At 36.2% G+C, this 24,095-nt stretch overlaps 1 protein-coding gene across 1 annotated transcript in view; it reads right to left on the bottom strand.

The window, feature by feature from the left end:
- Nucleotides 1-1,206: 1,206 nt before the first annotated feature.
- LOC104865489 (zinc finger protein 709-like) overlaps nucleotides 1,207-24,095 on the bottom strand; it is a 25,776-nt gene continuing 2,887 nt past the window's right edge. The window contains exons 2-4 of the mRNA XM_010629008.3: nucleotides 7,506-7,632; nucleotides 7,251-7,311; nucleotides 1,207-5,500 (exon numbers count right to left, since the gene is read on the bottom strand). Of these exons, the coding sequence (XP_010627310.2) occupies nucleotides 3,688-5,500; nucleotides 7,251-7,311; nucleotides 7,506-7,632 (2,001 nt within the window). The 3' untranslated portion in view covers nucleotides 1,207-3,687. The remainder of the gene's footprint in view (nucleotides 5,501-7,250; nucleotides 7,312-7,505; nucleotides 7,633-24,095) is intronic.

Genomic DNA, 24,095 nt, shown 5'->3' with positions numbered 1-24,095 from the left:
TAAAAATCTAGTGGGGTGTTTTCATTTTGAAAGAGGAAGAAGCCAGTGAAGACTGGCTACACTGAACTGCGAGGTGTTAGGGATAAGTGGAAAATGACAAGTTGGGTTATATTATTTGGAGAATGCAGAACTTGGTGTAGAAGTTAATGAAGTGGGTTTGAATGAAGTCCAGTATTTTAGCTAAGTGCTGAGAAGTGACTACACTGAAACTCCTGTCCTTTTTGGAAAAGAATTAGCAAGTGGGGAAATGAGCTGCATTTGGAAATATATTGCACTAGTGAAATTAAAACTCACCATCACACTGCAGATCTATGCTGATCCTCTGATGGCCTTGGAAACTGCACCTTAAACAATCTTTTTTCTGTCTCTGTAACAGTTTTTGGGTATGCTCAGAAGAGCTTATTCACAGAGAGCAGTGATTACATGGGAAATAACTTTATAACCCTGGCAAAAACCTCTGTCATTTATTTTTACTATTTGAGGACCTGAAAATAAATGGTAATCAAAGTTGTCTTTTCTTCAAGAGTAATTTGTGCCTAATTCAGTTAGTGACATCTACAATTGCATTATTTCTTCTGAATTCCAATAGAAAAAGATTGCTTAAATTTTTGTCCTCAAAATATTTCTAAGTATGTAGTGTAAATCAGCATAAAAACTGCTGGAGAACACACAGTCTCATGCAATCCACTGCACTGTTCAACACAATGTAACCTCTCATAATGGTTTCTGTGTTCTGGAAGCATAGTTACACAAAATGCAGTTTTGAGAACCTCATTCCCAAGATGACGGTACAAAGAGGTGGGGAATTTATTTATGTCATGAATAAAGAATTCTCAATAATGGGCTGGGGATGTCACTCAGTGGCACTGTTTCTGCCTCACAAGCCCAAGGTCCTGAGTTCAAACCCTGGTACCCCTCAAAAAAGTAAATAAATTAAAAATAAATCCTCCATGACACATATACATGTAAAGGAGAGGCCAAAGACATCTTGTACACCTCCCTGTCTTGGCAGAACGCAGCTAAAAGTCACCATATGTAAACAAATGTCTCATTAGATATTGAAATTGCCAATGCTAGAATTTCCTAAGTTTTATTACTGGAGAAAATTGTTTCATGCAGCCACTATATTTTTTCTTTCTTTCCTTTCTTTTTTTTTGGTACTAGGGATGAAACTTGGGATCATGTGCTTTTGAGGCAGGAGGCAGCACCACTGAGCTAAACCCCCCGCCCAAAAATTATTTCATAAAGTAAACAATCCTGATATTTTGGTTAGGTGTGCTACCATGCGCTAAGACATGGTCTATATATTTGGGTGAATGGTATGGCAACTCAACAGCCATGGTCAAATTCAGATAGCAAAAAATTACATGTTCCCATCCACTAATGCAACCCGATAGATGCACACTTCCTCATGCACATGAATACCTACTTCATCCCTCTCACAAAATCACATAATCCCCACCATGGGTAACCAGTGGAAGTGCACGCAATGGACTGCTGCTTAATCAGTGTCAATACATTTAATCAGAGCCTATGACAAAAATAAATGTTTATAAGGAATTCAATACTAAAGAAGGCTGCAACAGAGATCCAAAAGCATCTTTACATATTTTCAATACATTGTCTGATAAATCTTTAGGAAGCAGAAAAAAGTAAGAAATATCTCTAAAATTTAAGTATTATTTTTTTAATTAATACATGTTTGAAGTACATGTGCACATTCAACTTAGAGAACAGGCCTATGTCTTTAACATTTGATGATTTCCCCTCCACTCATCACCCTCCCTCTGGCTTGAGATCACCTTTTCTCATTTCATCATCATTATTCTTATCTTTAGTTCATGTTTGTGACATACAAAGATTGCATTCATTGTCAATAGTTGGTACATGACATTAAATCTTACATCCCCTTCTTCACATCCATGGCCCTCTAACCCCTTCCCTTTGCCAAGAGCTATCTCTCTGTTTCCTAGTATCTAAACATTAACAGATGCATAAACAAAATATGGTATCTGTACATAATGGCATACTACTTGGCTGTAAAGGACAAATTCAAGACATTTTGAAGGAAAATGGATACACCTTGAAAACAATGTTAAGTAAATTAAATCACACAAAGAAGTGTTTTTAAAATGTAGTTTTCTGAGCACATATATAACTTTGTTAAAATAGGATGAAATAAACTCATGAAAATGTCAACTGTTTCCAAATTATATCCTCAAAAAACGATTTTACATTTCCAATGAACCAAGTATAAATTGCACTGAAACACTGAAGGCTTTCAGTTTAACAATAACCCATGACCTTCAGGCTAACTGCTACTGAGTATTTTCAGAAACACAGTACAAACTAAATTACATTTGTAAAAATTGAAGGGATTCGCATCATGAAACCAGTCATGTTACTTTTGCTAACTTAATTGTATTCATTTCATTATATAAAAAAATTATAAAATCATATGTTGAATGTTTAGTGTGATGTTCTGCTGTTTAGAATGTCAAAATATCACATTCTTCTTTGGTAGCATTTGCATCCCCTAACACAGTAACCTTTTGGGTGTATGGAGAAATCACTAGAAACAACTTTTAGCAAATTGTAATGCTATGTGGCACCGCTTCAATCATTGTAGTAACTATAGAATCTATGCCCTTTTGTACTCTGAAAGAGAAACACTGTGCTTTATCATTAATATCTATCAACTTACCCACCCATACACAGGGCAGCTGTCACTACACTCTCCGCCTCTTGAAAGTTGTCAATTTTAGATGCTAAAAAGAGACAATCAAGATTTGTCTATGGATAGCACATTTCACATAATGTGCTGATCTACATTATCACAAATAGAGGATTTCCTTTACGACTCAATAAAATTTCACTGTGAATAGACTTCACTTTACCTTACAACTAAGGCGATGGTTTGCATGTAAAATGTCCCTTAAAGGCCATTCCCTGACGACTTGGAGGCAAGGTGCTCTGTTATTCTGAATTTAACATTATGCACTTTTCAACCTCATCAGTGCATTACTCCATAAATACACTGGAGGAAGACATTCCCTGCATGTGTGCTTTGAACAGTGCACCTCATCCCTAACACACCTGTCTATCTCTGCCACTCTCTTAGCTCTGTCACATTTGGTATTTACACTATATCTCATTTTGAGTCTGTGCATGTCTTCTTTTTGTTGTTTTTTTGATACTGAGGCTCGAACTTGGGACCTTGCACTTGTGAGGCAGGAGGCAGCACCATTGAGCATTAAATCCCTGGCTGTGCCTGTTTTCTGAAGTTATGAGAATCACAAAAGCACTTCATATATTATTTACATAGGCTTTCTCTTCAGTGGCAGTTTGTGATTTTCAAGGTATACGGAAAAATGGAAAGGTTCCCCATATTTACTGTTTATAGGTGGTTTTCCTCTCATGAACTTTCATTCTCTCATGAACTTAAATGCATTAAGAAAAATAAAACATTTCCCACACTGTTCATAGTCTCTGTTCTATGAATTCTTTCAGGGATGTAATAATACACATGTATCGAAAGACTTTCTTGTACTGCATACAAAGAAAGGGCTTCTCTGCACTGTTATTTCAGTTCAGGGCAAATCACTTTATATATTCAAAATTAATTTCCTCTTAATTTTTTAATGTCTATGATGACAACTAGAGTAACTGAAAACTTTTCCATATTACTTACATACATAGGGTTTTTACATTGTGGTTCCTTTCATGCCTTTGACAATCCTTGTGCGTGGTGAAAGCTTTCCCACACTGCTTACATACATATGGTCTCTCCCCAGTGTGAATCCTTTCATGATTTTGACAATGACTATGTCTGGTAAAAGCTTTCCCACACTGCTTGCATACATATGGCTTCTCCCCAGTGTGAGTCTTTTCATGTTTTTGACAATTACCTTGTGTCCCAAAAGCTTTCCCACATTGTTTACATACATAGGGTTTCTCCCCAGTGTGAATTCTTTCATGTACCTTACATTCACTACGCCTGCTGAAAGCTTTCCCACATTGGTTACACATATATGGTTTCTCCCCAGTATGAGTGCTTTTATGTTTTTGACAAGAACTGTGTGTGGCAAAAGCTCTCCCACATTGCTTACATATGTAGGGTTTCTCCCCAGTGTGAGTCCTTTCATGTGTTTTACGATGACTCTGTGTCCTGAAAGTTTTTCCACATTGCTTACATACATAGGGTTTCTCCCCAGTGTGAGTCCTTTCATGTATTTTACAATGACTGTGTGTCCTGAAAGCTTTCCCACATTGCTTACATAGATGGGGCTTCTCCCCAGTGTGATTTCGTTCATGTCTTTGACAATAACGGTGTGTGCTGAAAGCTTTCCCACACTGCTTACATATATAGTGCTTCTCCTCAGTGTGAGTTTGTTCATGTATTTGACGAGAACTGTGTGTGCTGAAAGCTTTCCCACATTGCTTGCATACATAGGGTTTTTCCCCCATATGAGTTCGTTCATGTCTTTGACAATAACTGTGTGTGGTGAAAGCTTTCCCACAGTGCTTACATATATATGGTTTCTCCCCAGTGTGAGTCCTTTCATGTGTTTGACAATTACTGTGCATGCTGAAAGCTTTTCCACATTGCTTACATGTATAATGTTTATTTTCACTGTGAGTTTGTTCATGTTTTTGACAAGAAGAGCGTGAGATGAAGTTCTTCCCACACTGCTTACATACATAGCGTTTCTCCCCAGTGTGAGCTCTTTCATGTATTTTACAATAACTGTGTGTGCTGAAACCTTTCCCACATTGCTTACATACATAGGGCTTCTCCCCGGTGTGAGTTCGTTCATGTCTTTGACAACGACTCTGTTTGTTAAAAGCTTTCCCACATTGCTTACATACATAGGGTTTTCCCTCAATGTGAGTTCTTTCATGATCACCAAATGTATTGTTATTTAAAGATTCCCAGCAGTGTTTATACACAGGGATTTTTGAACCAGTGTGAGCTCTTTCATGTTTCTTAATATCACAGTGAGAATTCAAACCTTTTCCACTTTGTATGTATATATGGGTATTCATACTACTGTGATTTCTTTCCTGGATTTGAACATAGTTGGGTATACTGAAGGACCTCACATCTTGCTTATATTCAAAGGATTTCTCTTCAGCATTATTTTCTTCAATACAATCAGGGTAGGATTTTCCATATTGCTTAAATCCATAGGGTTTTTCTTCAGGATTTGTCTTTGTATGTTTCTGAAAGGACTGAAAGTCAGTGGAAGTTTTCTCATGTCTGTTAGAGTTAGACACCTTCTGTTCAAATCCATGGAGCTCATGTGATTTGAGTCCTGTGTTATGTATGATGGGCATGGTTGGCGATGAATGACCAATCAGAAGCTTTTCACACGCAAGGCTTTCACCTGCTTTTATACTAAGAAGTTTCATGTGCACATTTGTATCAGGAATCATAAAAACCTTTTTTCCATGTTGATACCATAATTTATATTGAGGGCATTTATCTACATCTGCACTTCTGTCAAAAAAAAAAATAACAAAACAACCAGTCACATTTAAAAATGTCTTCATATTAATGGCTCACCAGGAGGATATCTGATTTGATGCCCCCAAAGCATATTTGATCATGAATTTACTGTACACTCTGGCTGATGCCTTGGAAATAGCTTTTTACCAAAACAGTATTCACTTGGGAGTTTAGAAGTGATATGTTTGCAATAAATACTGGTTACTATCATTTTGACCATTTGGGACATATGTATACCATATTTTGATTTTTCCTCCATGACTCTACCCCTGAGACATTTTACCCGCTCCAAAATGTCTGCCTCTCTCTTTCCTACCATTTCTCTTTTATTTTACTTAATTAATTGTTCTTTTACTCTTTTTTTGGGGGGATCAAACTCAGGACCTTGTGCTTGAGGCAGGTGGCAGAACCACTGAGCTAAATCCCCAGCCCCTCAATTCATTTTTTTGTTATGCAAAATACACCACATGATATTAAACTTTTTGTGTTTCTCTTATTGAACAAAATCTGGGTTCCAGATCCATGCATTTCTTGGCAAATGACATTCATTTAATTCTCCTTTATGGCTGAATACCATCCCATTATATATACACAACATATTATTTTCAGTGCTGGAGACTGATCCCAGGATTTTAGCACTAAAATACATTCTCAGAGTTATTTATCTTTTATTAAGAGACTGAGTCTCATTGATCATTACATTGCCCAGACAACATGAATATGCCTCAAGCTTCCTAGTATGTCCATCCTGCCCAGGCTATCCCAGTTTTCCTTTCTACTCATCTGTGAATGGGCATCTAGGCTGTTTCCAGAGCTTCACTTTCATAAATTTTATTACTACAAATATGGATATGCATGTATCAGTGTAATATGATTACTTTAACTTGAGGGGAATACATCCAGTTGGAGTACAGCTAGATAAAATGAAGTTCCCATTTTTACTTTTTTGAGAAGCCTCTATACACATGTGCATAGATATTACACCACAATGACATCCCACCAACATTATGGGAAGGAGCCTTCTAATACTGTTTTGGGAACATAAATAGACTAACTGCTTTTAAGGATTGCTTGAGGACAGCTATTATCAAAACAGAAGTGTTCATTTAGATTTTGAAAAGTTCATCAAAGTTACCACTGTTGCAATTACTGAATGTGTATCACCTTTAAATACATATAGCATTAATTCTGTAATTTGTTTGATAAGAAAGCAGTCTTCAAAATATATGTATATGTAATTAGATATTCTGCACTTGGCTCTCGACTAAACACAAAATTTTTTTTATGATTCCTTTAATCAATGACTACAATTTCATACATGGGAAACACTATTATTATACATTAGATAATGTCACTAGTGGCATAATGCCAATATTCCCTACATTTCAGATATTGAAATATTTCAAATGTTCAATTGTCTGTCAGAGTCTAGGTACTAAACACGTACACATCTTTGGAGAACTTTTGTGCAATTAAAGAAATTCAAACATGGCCTCATTTTGTTTCAGTTTTGAGACAAGGTCTCCCTACTTAGTTTAGGCCAGCCTTGAATTCACTATGTAGCACAGCCTGGCCTCAAAGTCCTGGCAATCCTCCTGCCTCAGTTACCCAAGTGCTGGGATTACAGGCATGTGCCAACATGCCTAGCTCTCTGTATTTTTTAAACATGGCCTTATTTGTGTAGTTTGCTTGGTTTTAATATTTCTGACTTTTGAGGAACATTCTTGGGAGTGCAAATCACCTTATATTTTTCCTCAAATTTTTGTACTCATCTTCAACCTGCTGGTCTTTCCAGTTTCTTCCTAAAGTATAGAAAAAAAATAATGATGAGTTACTACATTACATAGAAATTATCAGCTTCCAGTTATACTCATAGTATAACTATGAGCAGGCCCAGAAGATTCATGAAAATACTTCCATATTTCAATGAATTGTACTGATGAGCAATAACCAATGCTCTCTGATTGCATAAATGAGTAATGATTATCATCCTTACCTATGGCAGTCACATTTGTAAAGTTTTCCCACATCACATCTCTGTGGAGCTTCTTCTGGGATGGATTCAACAAAGCCCACTCGTCCTTGGTGAAGTTCACAGCCACATCCTCAAAGGTCACTGCCTTCTAAATCATCAGAAATATATTTCCAGGAAGAAGGATAAGTTGGTGAAGTTCACAGCCACATCCTCAAAGGTCACTGCCTTCTAAATCATCAGAAATATATTTCCAGGAAGAAGGATAAGACTTGCAACATGATATATCTCAAATCTCATAAAAAGTCAAAATGAGACTGAGTCCCATTGACGGTTACTCCATGCCTTGGTAATCAAACACTTAATCTTTATTCACATGCACTTGTCACACTGGAATTTTTATGCTAGATGGAAATTCCCTGCTAAAGAATCAGTAGAATGGTAATACTGGTTCTCCTGCTGGTTAACCCCAGTTTTATTACTACACTGTCTGTAGACATGGTTTATGGGGAGAATGGGGTAAAAAAACTGGGGTAGATGATTATCTAATGGCTTTCTCTGATAAAACATTGAAAATATATCTATTTTCAAATGATTATTTAGGAAATAAATCCCCTTTTCTGTATTTAGACAGCATTGGGAAACTTGAAACTGGTTTCACAGACAAAACTAATTAAACAAAGTAAAATTCATGAAAGGTAATTTAAAATGGTAATGAAAAGTATTACAATATTAATTGGAGAATGTCTAACAGTGAAATTAGATTAAGGAAGATACTGTTATTTGGTAGCTCCATGACATGAAATGCTTACCTGTTACAGAGATATAAAAATGTAAAAAATGTAATAGAAATGGAAATGTGGGGATGGTCCAACTAACTGAATGCCATGCCCCTTGGGCTAGGGCTATGCACCCAGCCCATGGAGGATGATGGGACTGAGTGTCCCCTCCCAGCCACACACTGTGGCCTACATGCCCAGACCAGGGTGAGCCCCAGGACTGACCAGTCTGTCTGAAGTTGAGAACAAATAGTACATTATGCCAAAGTACTCAAAGAGATCACAAGAGAGGAAAAGTCTACCCAGCAACTACTAAAGAACACTTAAAAGACCAACCCAAGGCTTACTGGAGTTACAGAAAAGCTAGAAGATAATATAGATGGATTTATTAATATGGTTACAGAAACCATAGTAGAAAATTCCTCAAAGATGAAAAAAGAGTTAAAAATAGAAGTAAGTGGGGCTTAAAGAACACCAAAAAATTATGATGGAAAAAGAAGCTCACCAAGGCATATCCTTATTAAACTGCCAGATATCCAAAAACAACAAAAATTTAAAGCAGAGAAAACCCAAAAGTCACCTGTAAAGATAAACCATTTAGAATTACAACAGACTTAACGCAAACTTTAAGGTCCAGAAGATCTTGGAGTGATATATTTCAAGCCCTAAGAGTGAATAACTTCCGACCTAGTTTAATTTATGCAGCAAAGCTCTCTTTCAATATTGGTGGAGAAATAAGGACATTCATGAAAAAAGATCAGCTCAAGAGACATATGAATGCTAAAGTAGCACTTCAGAAAATACTCAAGAATATCCCAGAAATACTGCAGCCAATACAGATATTCCTTGTTTAATAACCTACATGTTTTAATGACTGGCTTTACACTGAGGCATGTTGTTTCTGACTTATGACCCCCCTACTTTTTTGTAAAGTCCCGCTCATATTGACAGAGCCTTAGTGTCTTTCTCTGTATAGCACACCTTGTTTATATATTACTCTAATTTTTGCTGATCATACTGTACAATAAATGCTTAAGTTTTATGTTCTGTTATATATCATAGTACTGCATGTAACAGTTATGCAAATAAAAGTAAAGTCCCCAAGTTGCCATTTCCTTTGACTTGAATATTGTAAAGTACATACTGTATATAATACCTCATTTAGCACCTCATTCATTTAATGACCTAATCACAGGTAAAGGACTCAGGCATTAAATGAAGAATGCATTTAGCTTACCGTATTTAAGGTACATTCACTAAGCATTTTGTGCAAATATGCACAGCATTCACGAAAAGACAAATGTCTTCAAACTGTGTATTATTTTTGTAATGTCTAATGCTTGGGACAAATCAGCTACCTAATATATTTTGGATATTCAGACCAAAAAAAAAAAAAGGAACCTCAAAAAATACATGGTTTCCTTGTTTTGATGCAGAAGGCAGTGATTTGGAGTGCTGGGATTACAGGTATGTCCCACAGTGCCTGGTGGTTTTATGTGTATAATTTTTTTCTATACCGGGGATTGAACTCAGGACCTTGAGCTTGCAAGGCAGGAGTGGTGCCACTGAGCTAAATCCCTTATGTGTATAATTTTTGCCTTATATCCCTGGCTAGGGAGTTCCTTTACTACATACTTTATGTCTATCCAATGTACAGAACAGAGGCTCCAATAATGTCAGTTTCACTGTCAAAGATACTTGCCATTTACAGTAAGTTTTACAGAGCCAAGCAGGTTCATGATTCTATGATATCTTGTAGTAATATTTTAATTTCATTGGTCTCTTGCAATGATCTTTAGAAGCTCCATTATTAATGAGACAAATTGCATTTTAAGACACAGGTTATAGCAATATCAACTATGTGATTAATGCAACCTTGAAAAATTTACAGACTCTACTAAGATGCCAGGAAAGGGCATGTAAGGAAACATGATTAGTTGCTTTATTGATTTGCTAAAGATCATATCTGGACTGCGTCTGTTTTGCAATCATGATTACTGACGAGCACTTTCTATATTATACTATAGCATAAGATATCCCGGGTTTTCTGAATAATTTGTATCTCTGCTTTTTCTGACATGTGGGATCAATATTGCCTGAACCCAGCTAACATAATGATTCGTAGGTGGTTGCCATATTGTACTTTAAATGTTATTAGTGTATGTTCTTAAGAAAAACAAACCATTTTCATTTAATTTGATGATATGATGTCACATAAATTAGTCATTTAACAAGCTACCTGTTTAATGACTGATCAGTTATGACTGAGCCACACAGTTAAGACTTAAAAACCACTGCTCAGATTTAAGAATGTGTTATTTCATTTTCTGCAGTTCTGTACATCTTGTTGGTATAGTCTCATTGTATTTATTTTGTACAGTACACCTTTTATAAAGCACTATAATTTTTGCTTCTTGTACTTCAAGTACAGTACTATAGTTTTATGTTCTCTTATACATTACAGTACTACATGTAAGAGTTATGAAAATAACAGCAAAGTCAAGTTCAAGTTCTTTCAACCATTTCTCTGTTCTGAATACTGTAATGAACAAAGTGCTTACAATTTCTTATTTAATGACCAGTTTCTGCACAGCTAAAAGCTCAGATGAAAAGAAAATAAGAAGCAAGGTCAATTGGTGAACAACAACAAAAATGACGTGAAAAGAAAAACAAAGAAGTCACCAACAAAGAAAGAATTCAATGAGAGCAATTAATCAACACATCTCAGTAATATTTCTCAATAGTAATGGCCTCAGTTCTCCCTTTAAAAGACACAGTTCGGGAGACTACATTAAAAAAAATCCAGCAATATGTTGCATTCAAAACACTTATTTAATGCAAAGCAATATGCACAGACTAAAAATTAAAGAATATAAAACAGTATTTCATGCACTGGGTTGCCCAAAACAAGAAGGGGTAGCAATTTTAATCTCAGACAATGTGAACTTCAAGCTAAAGCTGATTGGAAGAGACAAAGGTCACTGCATATTAGTTAAGACAACAGTCCAATAAGAATCATAAAATTTATAAATGTTTCTGCATTGAATACTGGTGCATCTATCTTCATAAACAATGCTGAACACAAAAGATCCAATAAATACACAATGACAAAGAAATATCGGAGATGAATCACACCCTTGGACATATTTACAGTCTATTCCACCCCAGTAAAGCAGAGTAGACATTCTTTTCTGCAGGACATGGTACTTTTCCCAAAAAAGATCATACACTAGTCCACAAAGCCTGCCTGAACAAATAAAAGAATCAAAATTATCCCATGTGTTCTATAAGACCACTATGGAATGAAAACAGAAGTCAATGACAAAAGAAATCACAGAGTAGAAGAATCTGGAAAATTAATCACATACTCTTAAACAACCAATGGGTCATAGAAGAAATCAAGGTAGAAATGTAAGCATTCCTGGAATTTAATGGCAATGGCGATGGCTGTACAAATCACTGTAACCTTTGGGCCAATATGAAACAGTCCTGAGTGCGAAGTTCACTGCAATCAATGTTCACATTAGGAAAATAGTGTAAGTTCAAATACATACACTTATGACAAATCTTAAGATATCTGAGAAACAATAATCCAGGCAAAGAGCAAAATTAAGGGGGAAATTATAAAGATTAAAGCACAATGAAATTCAAACTAAAAATATTCAAAATATCACCAATTAAAGAGCTGATTCTTAGAATAAACAAAAGTTAAGTCCTTGGCCATAATACCAAGGGAAAAAGACAAATGCTGTTCAAATCAAGAAGCCACTAATTACTTTGAAAAATATTTCAACAAACTGGCAAATTTTAAAGAAATGGGAAGATTCCTCAATTCATACAAATTGTTAAAGCTGGTCCAGAAATACACAAAAAATACTGAATTGAACAACAAGCAATGAAATAGAGACAACAGGAAAGAACATACCAACTCAATGAAGCTCAGCATCCAACGGAGTCACTGTTGAAGTCTACAAAACCTTTAAGAATGTTGCATCACCTATACTCCTCAAGCCATGCAGAGAAATGAATAGGATAGAGTGCTAGCATATTCACTTGTGGAAGCATCACTCTGATTCCAAAATCTGATGAAGTCCCAACTAAAAAAGAAAACTATAGGCAAATCTCCCTAATATATAGGCAAAACTGTGCAACAAGGTATTAGTGAATAGAATACAGTATGTCATCAAGAGATCATACATCATAACCAAATAATTTTCATCCCAGAGATGCAAGGATGGTTCAATATACATACATCAAGAAATGTAATATATCACACGAATGGAAGAAAGCTCACAAATCATGTGATCATATCAACATATCATGTGATCATATCAACATTTCCAAAAAAGACATCTAACAAAATCCTAACACCCTTTCATGATAAGAATTGAAGAAATTCGGTGTTGAAGGACCATACTTGAATTTGATAAAAGCTATTTATAACATGCCAACAGCCAATATTAAATGGGAAAAAATTAAAAAGCATCCTTCTAAAATTGGGAACAATTCAAGGATGCCAACTAGCACCACTTATATTCAACTCCATACTTGAAACATCACCTGAAGCAATCAAGTTAACAGACAGAAATACAAGGGATATACAGTATATAGGAAAGGAAGATGTCAAATTATCATTATTTGATGATAACATGGTACTCTACATAGAAGACTCAAAGAACTATACCCTAAAAATTCTTAGGATTAATAATTTCAGCAACGAAGCAGGATAGAAAAGCAACTCAAAATTATTAGCGTTTGTGTACTCCATTATGAATTTGATGAGAAGGATACCATGACATCAATAACATTCAAGAGAGCATCAAGAAAAACAAAATATGTACTGTAGGAATTATCCTAGCCAAGGAAGTGAAAGACCTCCGCAAAGAAAACTATAATACTCTGGCAAAGAAGATTTGAGAAGACAAGGGAAAATAGATGTAGAGAAAACAGTCCTGAAATTGATATGGAACCAGAAGAGGTGCAGAACAGCAAAAGTAATCATGGGCAACAAGAGCAAAGTGGTAGGCATCAACATACCTGATTTCAATCTATATTACAAAGCAGTGATGATAAAATAGCATGGCAGTGGAACAAAAACAGTCACATGGATCAGTGAACAGAATGGGGAATAAAGAAACAACCCCAGGCATGTTCATTTATTTGATCTTCACAAAGGGGCCAAAACTGTATGTTGGAAGGAAGATAGCCTATTCACCAAGTGGTGCTAGGAAAACTGGTTATCTTTTTGAAGAAGATCGAAACTGAAATTGTATCATTCATTGTGTAGTAAATCAAAATGGATCAAAGATCCAAACATTAAAGCCAAAATAGTAAACTTATATGAAGGTAAAATTAGTAAAACACTGGAAGACATAGAAGTAGGAAAGGACCGTTTAGTCCCCACTGAACAAGACAAAACAGAAAGAATCAATAATGGTATTATAAATAAATTGTATTACATTAAATTGAAAATCTTAGAAATAACATAGGAATCACTGAGTGAAGAAACAACATGCACTATAGGAAAAAATGTTTGCCAGCCATTCCTTAGACAGATGGCTAATATCTACAATATATAAAGAATTAAAAAAAAAATCACACCACCTAAAAAAGACCCAATCAGGAAATGCACAAGTGATGGCCAAAAAAATATGAAAAATGCTGAACATCCTCAGTCATTTGCAAATTAGAACAATACTAGGTTCCATCTTACATCTGAAAGAATAGTAATCATCAAGAAATAAAAAAATAATAGCCAGGTGTGGTGGCGCACGCCTGTAATCCCAGCACTCGGGAGGCTGAGGCAGGAGGATTGCTGTGAGTCCAAGACCAGCCTGGGCTACATAGTTAGATCCAGGTCAGTCTCAAATACATAGTGAGACCCTATCTCAAAAAACTAAACAACAACAACAACAACAACAACAACAACAACAACAACACAAAAAAAGCAAAACCCCAAAAAACAAATGTTGGTGTGGCTATGGTGAAAAAGGAACTCTCCTACATTTTTTTTTTTTTTTTTGTACTGGAGATTGAACTTGGGTCCTTGCACTTGCAGGGCAGGTGCCAGAACCACTGAGCTAAATCCCCGGCCCTCTCCTACATTTTTGGTAGAACTGTAAACCAGTGCAAACAGAATGGAAATTAGTCCACAAACTCCTTAAAGATCTAATCTTAGAAATTCCATATAACCCAGCCATCCCCCTTCTGGGCATCTTCCCCAAAGAGTTTAAGACATACTACAGAGACATGTGCATACCAATGTTTATAGCAGCATAGCTCAAAATAGTTAAATCCTGGAAGCAGCCTGTATGCACATCAACAGACAAATGGACAGAAAAATGTGGCATCTACACATAATGGAATACTACGCAATTATAAAGAAGGACGAATTTGAAATATCTGTAGGAAAATGGATGCACCTAGAAAATAATGTTGAGAGAAATGAGACACAGAGGCTTAAATGTTGTATAGTGTCTCTGATTTGAGTAAGGGAAAGTACAGTAAGCCCTCAACTTACAATCATTCAAGTTGCAAACTTTCACAGGCATGAACGGACCTCACATTATGAACATTTATATGTGAACAAATCACAGAAGCAACTCACATGTGTGCTGCACATTGTCATGGCTGTGCTGCTGTGTGACAGTGTACAGCAGTACAGTGCTTAATCAGAGGATAACCGAAAGAGGAAAAGCAGTGGTGACGTGGAGGGGATTGGTAGATGCTGAAAGCATTACACATTTTACATTCTTGTCAAAGGTGTATAAAGATGCCCTTTGTTGAACTTATGAATGAATCTGACTTAACGAACATTTTCTTGGAACCAGGCTTGTTCATAAGTAAGGAATTTACTGTACAAAGAGCATAATAAAGGACAGATAGAAGGAAGGAAAGGGATAGATCTTGTGCTAATGAAAAAGGGTCCAGGAAACCAAGGATGATGAGAGAAGAGGGGGAGAGGAAAGAGAAATAAGTAGAATAAAGTAATGCCAAGAACAGAAACCTAATAACCCCCAAAAATGTAAACATTACACACCATAAACATGAGATAAGGTTAATGACATCAACAGGAAGAGAATGAGGAAAGGGGATTTAGAGGAGACAGGAAGGCAGGAGGAAAGGGGATTAAAAATAGAAAAGCTGCATTACGAACACGTACACGTTCCCCAAGATGACTGTAAACTGCATGTACTGCCCACATGTACTACTAAATAAATGTAACTGAAGAGTAAAAATGAGAAATATCATCCCTCATGTGAACACTGAATATTGCATAATACATCATCTAATACTTGCAAGAGTACACAGTCTTCTCAGAAATCACCAGAAATATTCACCAACAGAGAAATAAGAAATCATGTAAAGTCAGCCCTCACACTATGTTGGAATGAAACCAGCAAACAACAGCAGAAGTATACTTAGAAAATTGCTAATAATTGGAGGTTAAATCATCATTTTATGTGACATCTGCCAAATGAAAGGCATTACACAATTTAAGTATTTCATTGGTAATATGAAAGACCTTTGGCAAATGGGAAATGGACCAAGAGATAATGATAGAGCAGAAGGAAGGGAGGGAAGGGGGATTTAAAATAGCATTAAGATGATTTATGTACATCCACTTATACTCCCCACAAGTAATGTAATCATTATGTACTGAAAACATGTACTAAATATATTGAAATATACTAACATGTACTAAAATGTAAATTGAAAAAAATAAAAGAACTTAAAAAAATGAAAATGAACAGGTATTTTGTTATCATTTGGGGGCATACTTCTGGAGAAATTTAAAGAATGAATGCATGCAGTAGGAAGGAACAAAGAACTCAACAAAGTACTTAAATATTCCACTTTAGAAAACCAAAGAAACAGCCGGGCGTGGTGGTGCATGCCTATAATCCCAGCACTCAGGAGGCTGAGGCAGGAGGATTGCTGTGAGTTCAAAACCAGCCTGGGCTACATTGTGAGTTGCAGGTCAGTCTCAACTACATAGTGAGACCCTGTCTCAAAAAAAAAAAACAAACCCAAAGAAACAACACCAAAGTCATACTGCAAATCACTCAACAGATACTAGCACTGCTAATTCCCTCCCCTCCAAATATCATGATCTGAAAAATAAACTACATAGTTTTAAAAAAATAAACCATGGCAAATAATGATTACGATTCCAGAAATTCAATACAAGAACAGAAAATTAAAGCTGCAAGAGACAAGAAACAAATCACCTATAAAGAAAAACCCATCAGAATCACAGCAGACTTCTCAACACAAACCTTAAAGTCAAGGAGACCTTGGAGTGAAATATTTCAAGGCCTAAAAGAAAACAATCTCCAACCTAGATTAATGTACCACACAAGAATTTCTTTCAAAACTGATGGACAAATAAGATACTCCCATACTGACAACCACCTGAAGAGATTTATGACCATCAAACCAGCATTTCAAATAGTTCTGAATGCTATTCTAGAAGAAAATGAAGAAAAAAATTCAAAGAAGTCTAATGGAATGAATTCACCAGGCAGGACAAGCAATTAAACAGAAGAGAAATAAAGCAACCCACAAAAGAAGAATACTATAATGGCAAGGATAAGTCAGTACACATCAGTCACAACTACCAATGAATGATCTCAATTTACCAATCAAAAGAAACAAGATTGGCAAAATAGATCAGTAAACAATATCCAACAATATGATGCATAAAAGAAACATATTAAACTCAAAAGAAATTCATAGACTGAAAGTTAAAGGATGGAAAACATTATTCTATATAACAAGAACCTGGGAAAAAAAGCAAGAGTAGCTATCTTATTTACATACAAGTGGATTTCAAGCTAAGATTGATCTCTTCTAAGACAACAAGAGTCACTACATACCAGGAATTTTAAAACAGGTCTTTCCACACCCCACCAAACCATCCTCCCAGGCTGAATTTTGAACAAAGACCAACACCTAAACCTGTCATGTGAAAGTTCACCTTCTCTTTTGAATTTAAATTTGTTACTTTCTGGACACCAAGAAATTCTTCCTCAGAAAACAGTAGACACAAAATTCAACACTGACGCCACCTAGATTTGCTACAATGCTACTTCAGAACCCAGTCCTACTACAATGCTCAGGTGCAGAATCAAGTTCAAAGCATGTGATATTTCATCATGAATCATCATCCTGAAGTTAATCAGAGGCTTATCAAATGAAGAATTCTGGATATAAAAATGAAGACACTGCCTCAAAGAGCTAATGATAAAAACAGACAGATACCTCTACTATTTAGGATTGTATGAGAGTTTTAGATATCATGCTCTAGAATATGGGAAAATGGCCATTATTTTGAAAAAAAAAATCTTAGAAAAATATCCTCAAGGTAATTTCCATTTTAACATAGAACACATCTCAAATCTGCAGAACTAAACTCAAATTTACAGATAGGTATCTATAGCAAAAGAATGCAAGGATGTATTCTATACTACATACTGTCAATAGACAAAGACTGTAACATTCTGGATAGGTATTTATTTATTTATTTTAGGCAGTGTCTCACTCTATAGTCTAGGTTGGCCTTTCACTCTTAGCAATCCTGTTCCAGCCTCCTGAGTTTCAAGCCTAAAGGCATGTGCCACCACACCTGGCTAACCTGGACATGAAAACTACTGACAATGTTTAATTTAACCAAGCACTTTGATCTTGGTAAACAGAAGTGATAATGAAACCCCAATACTAGCTAGGCTTTGTGACCCAAATTGATGATCACTTCGATTTGGGAGGATGACGCAAGAGGTTCACAGATTTCAACCTCAGTATCTACAACAATGAGATCCAGTCTCAAAATTAAAAAAAAAAAAAGGAAGGTTTAAATATAGACCACATGAGTGTCCTGTGTTCAATCCTGAGAACTCCCATGAAATTTAGATAATACTATCCAACCAATCTGTGTTACCGACAAGAAGGACAAATACAATTTTCTAATTTCTAATTTCCCCTAACAAAAAAATGAGGTGAACTGAGCAATGGAAAGAGAAGATTTGTTAGTCTAACATTTTCTAATATTTTTTCCTTCTTTCAGGCATGTGATTATCTTAACTCAAATTTAACCCAGGCCAGCCTACAATCCAGCTTTTAATGTTATACTAAGATCATTCTGACCTCAGGGGGAACTCTATAGATTTGGAGCCGAATTTACCATTTTCTATCATTCCCTCCTTTCTCACATTGTATCCACTCCCCTGGTCTCTTCCCAGTACAGACAGCCTTTCTTAGCCTAACTATCGGTGCGCTGGCAGACAGGCATTTGGACCTTTACCCCTACTCCAGAGCTACTTTAATACAAAGCTTCTTCATTCACCTTTTTATTTTCTAAGTCAATGTTTACAAACCATCCAGGAACAAGAGCAGTTATGTAAACATTGCATGTATCTACTAGCATCCAAATTGGATATATATGGGAATGTCTTACTTCAAAGAGATTTTCAGTATGGGTTTAAAAGACTGCTTTCTGAAAGTTGTCATTTGCAGGATCACATTCATATTTCTTTCCTAAATAATACTATCCCGCTGACATTCTAGGCAGAGCTATTTACTTACTTACATACTTTGTCCATTGTTGACTGACTGCATTGCTGTAAATATAACACAAAAGATTAAGCAAAAATTGCAAATGTTCTACTATCAAGGATCATCTCTGGCAATGTTAAACTTTTCTTCAGATTCTCATGGCCTTCCTAAACATTCTACAGTGATTTTAGCCAAGTGGCATACTTTTTGGAAATCTAGCAAATAATGTCATCAGAATGAGGCCCAGGTTTGAGCAGACATGTTGTGAGACCCCGTTTCTTAAACATTTACCACATTTGGCAACACCAGGAGGATTATTCACTTTCACATCCCTCAGACAAAATACCCAACACCCACAATACAAGGGAGAAGATGATTCTGGTTCAAAGTTTCAGTCTATGATTCCCTGGTCCCAAGGAAAAAGGACAGCAAAGAAAAAGTGCTCAATTCTTCCAGCAAGGAAGCAGAAAATGACAGGAGGGGCCAGAGATGAGAATATATTTTTTCCAACTCACTCTACCACAGACCCATGGCTCAATCATAAATGGATGAAAACTCAGATAAAGAGAGGGTCTACAAAATCTAATCAACTTCTAAACACCTGGGGCATCTGGGGTACATTTTAGATACAAATTATAACATCAAGTCTGCTGATGAGCTAAGTCAGGACACCCTTCACACCACAGTAGCACCCACACACAAATCTTCCACATGTCAGCAGTCCCCTAACCATCCTGCCATGGTCACTGCACAATATGAAAAGTGCAGCTTCAGGCAGAGTTGCCCAATGTGGAGCTCTGGGCATGCTGCAGCCACCTCACTTGGATAAAAAACAAAAACAAAAAACAGGGTGCTTAGGTTTTGGCAGCTGTCTCATCCCCGATCTAAGTTGATACATAGACTCTTCAGCTGATGAAGGGGACAGCTCCTGCTAAAGCTGATTCTGTCTTCTTCCAACCAGATCTTATGCCTCCACTACAAACCTCACTACTGCCTTGGCTGCACATTCATTATGTCCAGGATTGAGGGTCTCCAAGTGTCCTTCCTGTGCAGCCAGTCCTTCCTACTGCAGTCAGTAGGATCCACACAGCAAGTGAGTCTCAGCTGGCTGGCATGGCTATCAGCAACACACTGGGAGCTTCTGACTGACAGAGCAAGGTTCCCTTTTCTGTCCAGTGTGGCTGATTGGATAGACCACAGGATAATCAATGCTTCTTTACTGATGCACTGCTGCTTTATTTCCTATATTCTAAGCCAAACAAGAGGAACAAAGCACAAAAATATACACCAGTTGGAGTAGAGCCCATCTGGCAGCCTCTCACCAAAATCATTCTCAGACCAGACTTCCTCCCAGGATACTGGCTTGACTTACAGTAAGGAAATCACAGAATTGAAGCAGATTTTCCACTAGCATTTAAGGGCTGCCACTATCTTCTCTTCATACTCAGTGTGCTCTTACTATGTTTTGTTGCTAAATGTGGGGTCACTAGTGTGCACTCCTGCACTTACAGATTCAAGCTACATGGAGAAAACACCCAAGGCCAAAGAACTTGTGTGTAGGCAATGATAGGACACAGTCAAATCTAAGGGAACGATGAAGGTTTTAGAGGGTAGAAATTTGAATGAGGCACTTTATTTCATAGCACAGATTCTCATACTTTATCAATTTATATATTTTCAGCAAAGAAAATAAAAAATGCGCTGTGAAGGGAAGATAATTCTTTCATAAATAAAGAAACTGGAATAATATAATAATAGTATGCACATGAATCAATACAAAAGGGAAGGAAATACTGAAGTGCCTCAGACAGGCAATGAATGTATTTCCAGGTCACAAAGGAAAATTAAATTATGAAGACTACGAATATTTCTAACTACAAGGGTCAGAATAACCCATCATTAATGCTTTCCTTGTGATGAAGCAAAAACACATAAGGATTTAACATTGCAAACTTTGTGTAGTACACAGTCTTGTCCTCACATGTTGAGAATTTGTCTCCTTCAACACATTAATTACACCACAGGAAAGATCAGACCTGGAATTATCTGAGAGCCTCAAAGGTCGACCCGACTGCTTTCAGAGATGCCTCATATTAGATTGAGAGCCTCAAAGGTCGACCCGACTGCTTTCAGAGATGCCTCTCATATTAGTAAAGCACATGTCTGTGTGTGGGTCTAACCATGCATAAAGGCACAGCTTTACTTCTGTTCGGTGGTTCCTTCCACTCAAGACTTTCTCTGCCCTGTTTCATGTCCATCAAGATGTGGGCAGCTGTCATTTTCCATTTTATTCTGCTGTGATGCTTGTTTTGAGCCTGGAGAAAGTGAACTAAAACCCTTACAAAGATGACCTAACATAACGCCTTTCCTCTTCAGTTGTGCACATGATACCTATTGTCCAATCAACAAAAAACATTAATTTGCGTCATTGTCTGACCTTTAGGTAAAAAAATTTACCTAAACAAGTCTCTAACATTCCCTTATCACATATTCTTTGTATGTACAAATTCTTGTCTGATAACAGTATTTTGATGTAAAAACCAAGCATTTTCCAGAAAAAGCCTCATGGAAACTAGCTAAACTTCAGAAAGCAGAGCCTACCAAAACCATGTGCACATGAAATATGTTTTTTCTAGCACTCTGCAGGTTGTAATTGGGGATTGAACTCAGGACCTTGTGTTTGCAAGGCAGGTGCTGTGCTGTTGAGCTAAATTCCAGGCTGCCATTTGCTTTTTAACTTGGGTCTCAGCTTGAAGTCACTGACCTTGAAATTCTTCCTGGCAAGTTCAGGCTATTTGCCTACTTCTCACCAACACTGATAAGTTAAATGAGACAAAGGTACTCAACCCAAGTCTTTCAGCACTAAGAAACAACCTCAGCCCTAACCCTGATTTTCAAGAGATAAAATGTGCAGATCAAATAATCAAATCAGAATTATCCTTTTTTTCCTGTGCCTTGGTGGTTACTTCACCATCGCAGTTGAATATTGCTCTGTGCCTAGAATTTACATGTTTTGTTTACCTTTGGAAAACCATCTCTTCATACAACTCCACTGACTAGGTTGTCCTTTCTATAACAGCCGAGCATAACATTTAAAAAAAAATTGTCATAAAAGGCAATAAACATGGGAGTATTACAACACATTTATTCTTTACAATACTTCTATTGATGAAATATTAATTTTAATTTTATGAGTTATATTATTTTAAACAATGAGTACTAAATAGGAAAAATATTAAAAAATATTGTATTTTTAATACTAAGTATTCATAATTTTCAGTAGTGAAAATTTTGGTCTACAAAGTATTAAAAAATAACAACAGAGCTGGGGATTTAGCTCAGTGGTTCTACCTCCTGCCTCACAAGCACAAGGACAAGAGTTTGATCCCCAGTACCCCCCCAAAAAACCCCCAAAAACCAGAAATAAACTGCTATATGAGCTACAATGAAAATACCAATAGAACTCTATAAAAAATCTTTATTTCTATTATAACACCTAAGGCAGTCTTCACACATAGCAAGTTTGTTCCTCACACACATACATGTATTGGTGACATGTGCTTAGTTTTCCTTTTCTATGAAGCAGGCCATTCTTGTCATCTCTCTTCTCTTCCTGTTTTGTCAAGAGCTTCCCACTATGTTGAGAAATATGCACTTACCAGGGAACTAAGATACAAATAAAATAAAATACCCAATGTGCAATGAGTGCTTAGAATTGCAATGATCTCTGTTCTTCCTCTGTTGTAAACTATTTCTTATGAGGTCCAGTCACAATACTCTAAGAAAATTTCTCCATGGTATTTTGTACTTATTTTCTTTGAAAACTGTCAAATTATTTATGCCACACATACAAAAACTTCCCTTTATAAATTCATCTTCCAATGGGATTACAGGTGTATCTATGCAACTTTAAGATACAGATCAAGATGAGATTTGTATATGCACCAATTCCTCATAATAAATATATCTGTTTTGTATATAAAATATATACAAATGCAACCATTATACTAAAAAAACAAAGATATGCTCAGCTAGACAAGGTCCATAAACTCAATTAAAGCTGAAAAAAAAAAAGTGGGTAGGAGAGCCAGGCATGGTAGTAAATATCTATATCTCAGCATTCGGGAGATGGAGGCAGGAGAATTCATAAGTTCAAAGTCAACCTGAGCAACAGAGTAAGACCCTGTCTAGAAATAATACATACATATATAAATAGGGAATCCCTGCAGAAATGTCATTAAATTACTATGATCTTTACCTGAAAATGGGCAACATGGTTACAAAAAAGATGGTAACACCTACAAATATGGATTTTCACAGCTGGGATAAAACATGAACTAGTATATTACAAGAGTTTCTTAGAAAATAGCTTCTCATCTTGGCAAGAAGCTAAGTGGTAGCATCAGTCCCTAGCATGTACGATGTCCTAGGCCTAATCTGAAGTACTACATACACATGAACACACACACACACATAATCACACATAACATACACACTCACACAGTCAAAAATATCATAATTAAGTGATGGCTGTATATTTTATCAAAGATTAGAATAGTTCAGCGACAGAAATGTAAATCAACAAAGAAAAACCTTGTGATTATTTGAATCTTGGCATAAACATGTTTTCTACATCTCAATTTCTATTAATTATTCATTAAATGTCTGTAATAAAAAGTTGAAAGGGATTAGTTGCTAGATAAAGTACATATAGCAAAAACTAACATATGGGACTCTAAATAGAGACACTCTACAGGAATTATTTTAGGATCAGAAATGAGTCCAGGACAATCACTATCCCCACTGTTCTGTCACATGAGACCAAAATTCATGTGTCATGAGGATCGAAATGGAAGAGGCAAAATCATTATCCACAGGTGATGAAAGGATCAAGATGTAACATGACAAGTCAAGGACAAGAAGATCTATCGTGTTGGAGATTAACTGAAAATAGTATAATCTTTCTCATAGTTTTATTACTCACTAAAACTGTATCTATACAAAAAGCCAAAGGATTCAGAATATAAAAACATAGTATAAAGGAATAGCTCTCAAATCTTTTTTAAATCAAGGTCAGTATTGACATAGTAACTGCAGAGAAACAAGTAGTCTTTGGTTTTAGGATGAGACATACTGGAAATTTAAAAAAAATGAGTTGTTATTTTTTTCTTTCTTTTTTGGTACTGGGAATCAAATTCAGAGCCTCCTGCTTGCCAGGCAGGTGCTATGCTGCTGAATTTCATCCCTGGCCCTGTTATTAATAGAATCAAAAGTGAAAAAA

This window comes from Fukomys damarensis, unplaced genomic scaffold, assembly GCF_012274545.1.
Source record: "Fukomys damarensis isolate Sample0158 unplaced genomic scaffold, DMR_v1.0_HiC HiC_scaffold_25, whole genome shotgun sequence".
In the NCBI taxonomy this organism is placed as follows: Eukaryota; Metazoa; Chordata; class Mammalia; order Rodentia; family Bathyergidae; genus Fukomys; species Fukomys damarensis.
This window is presented reverse-complemented; position numbering and strand designations above follow the sequence as displayed.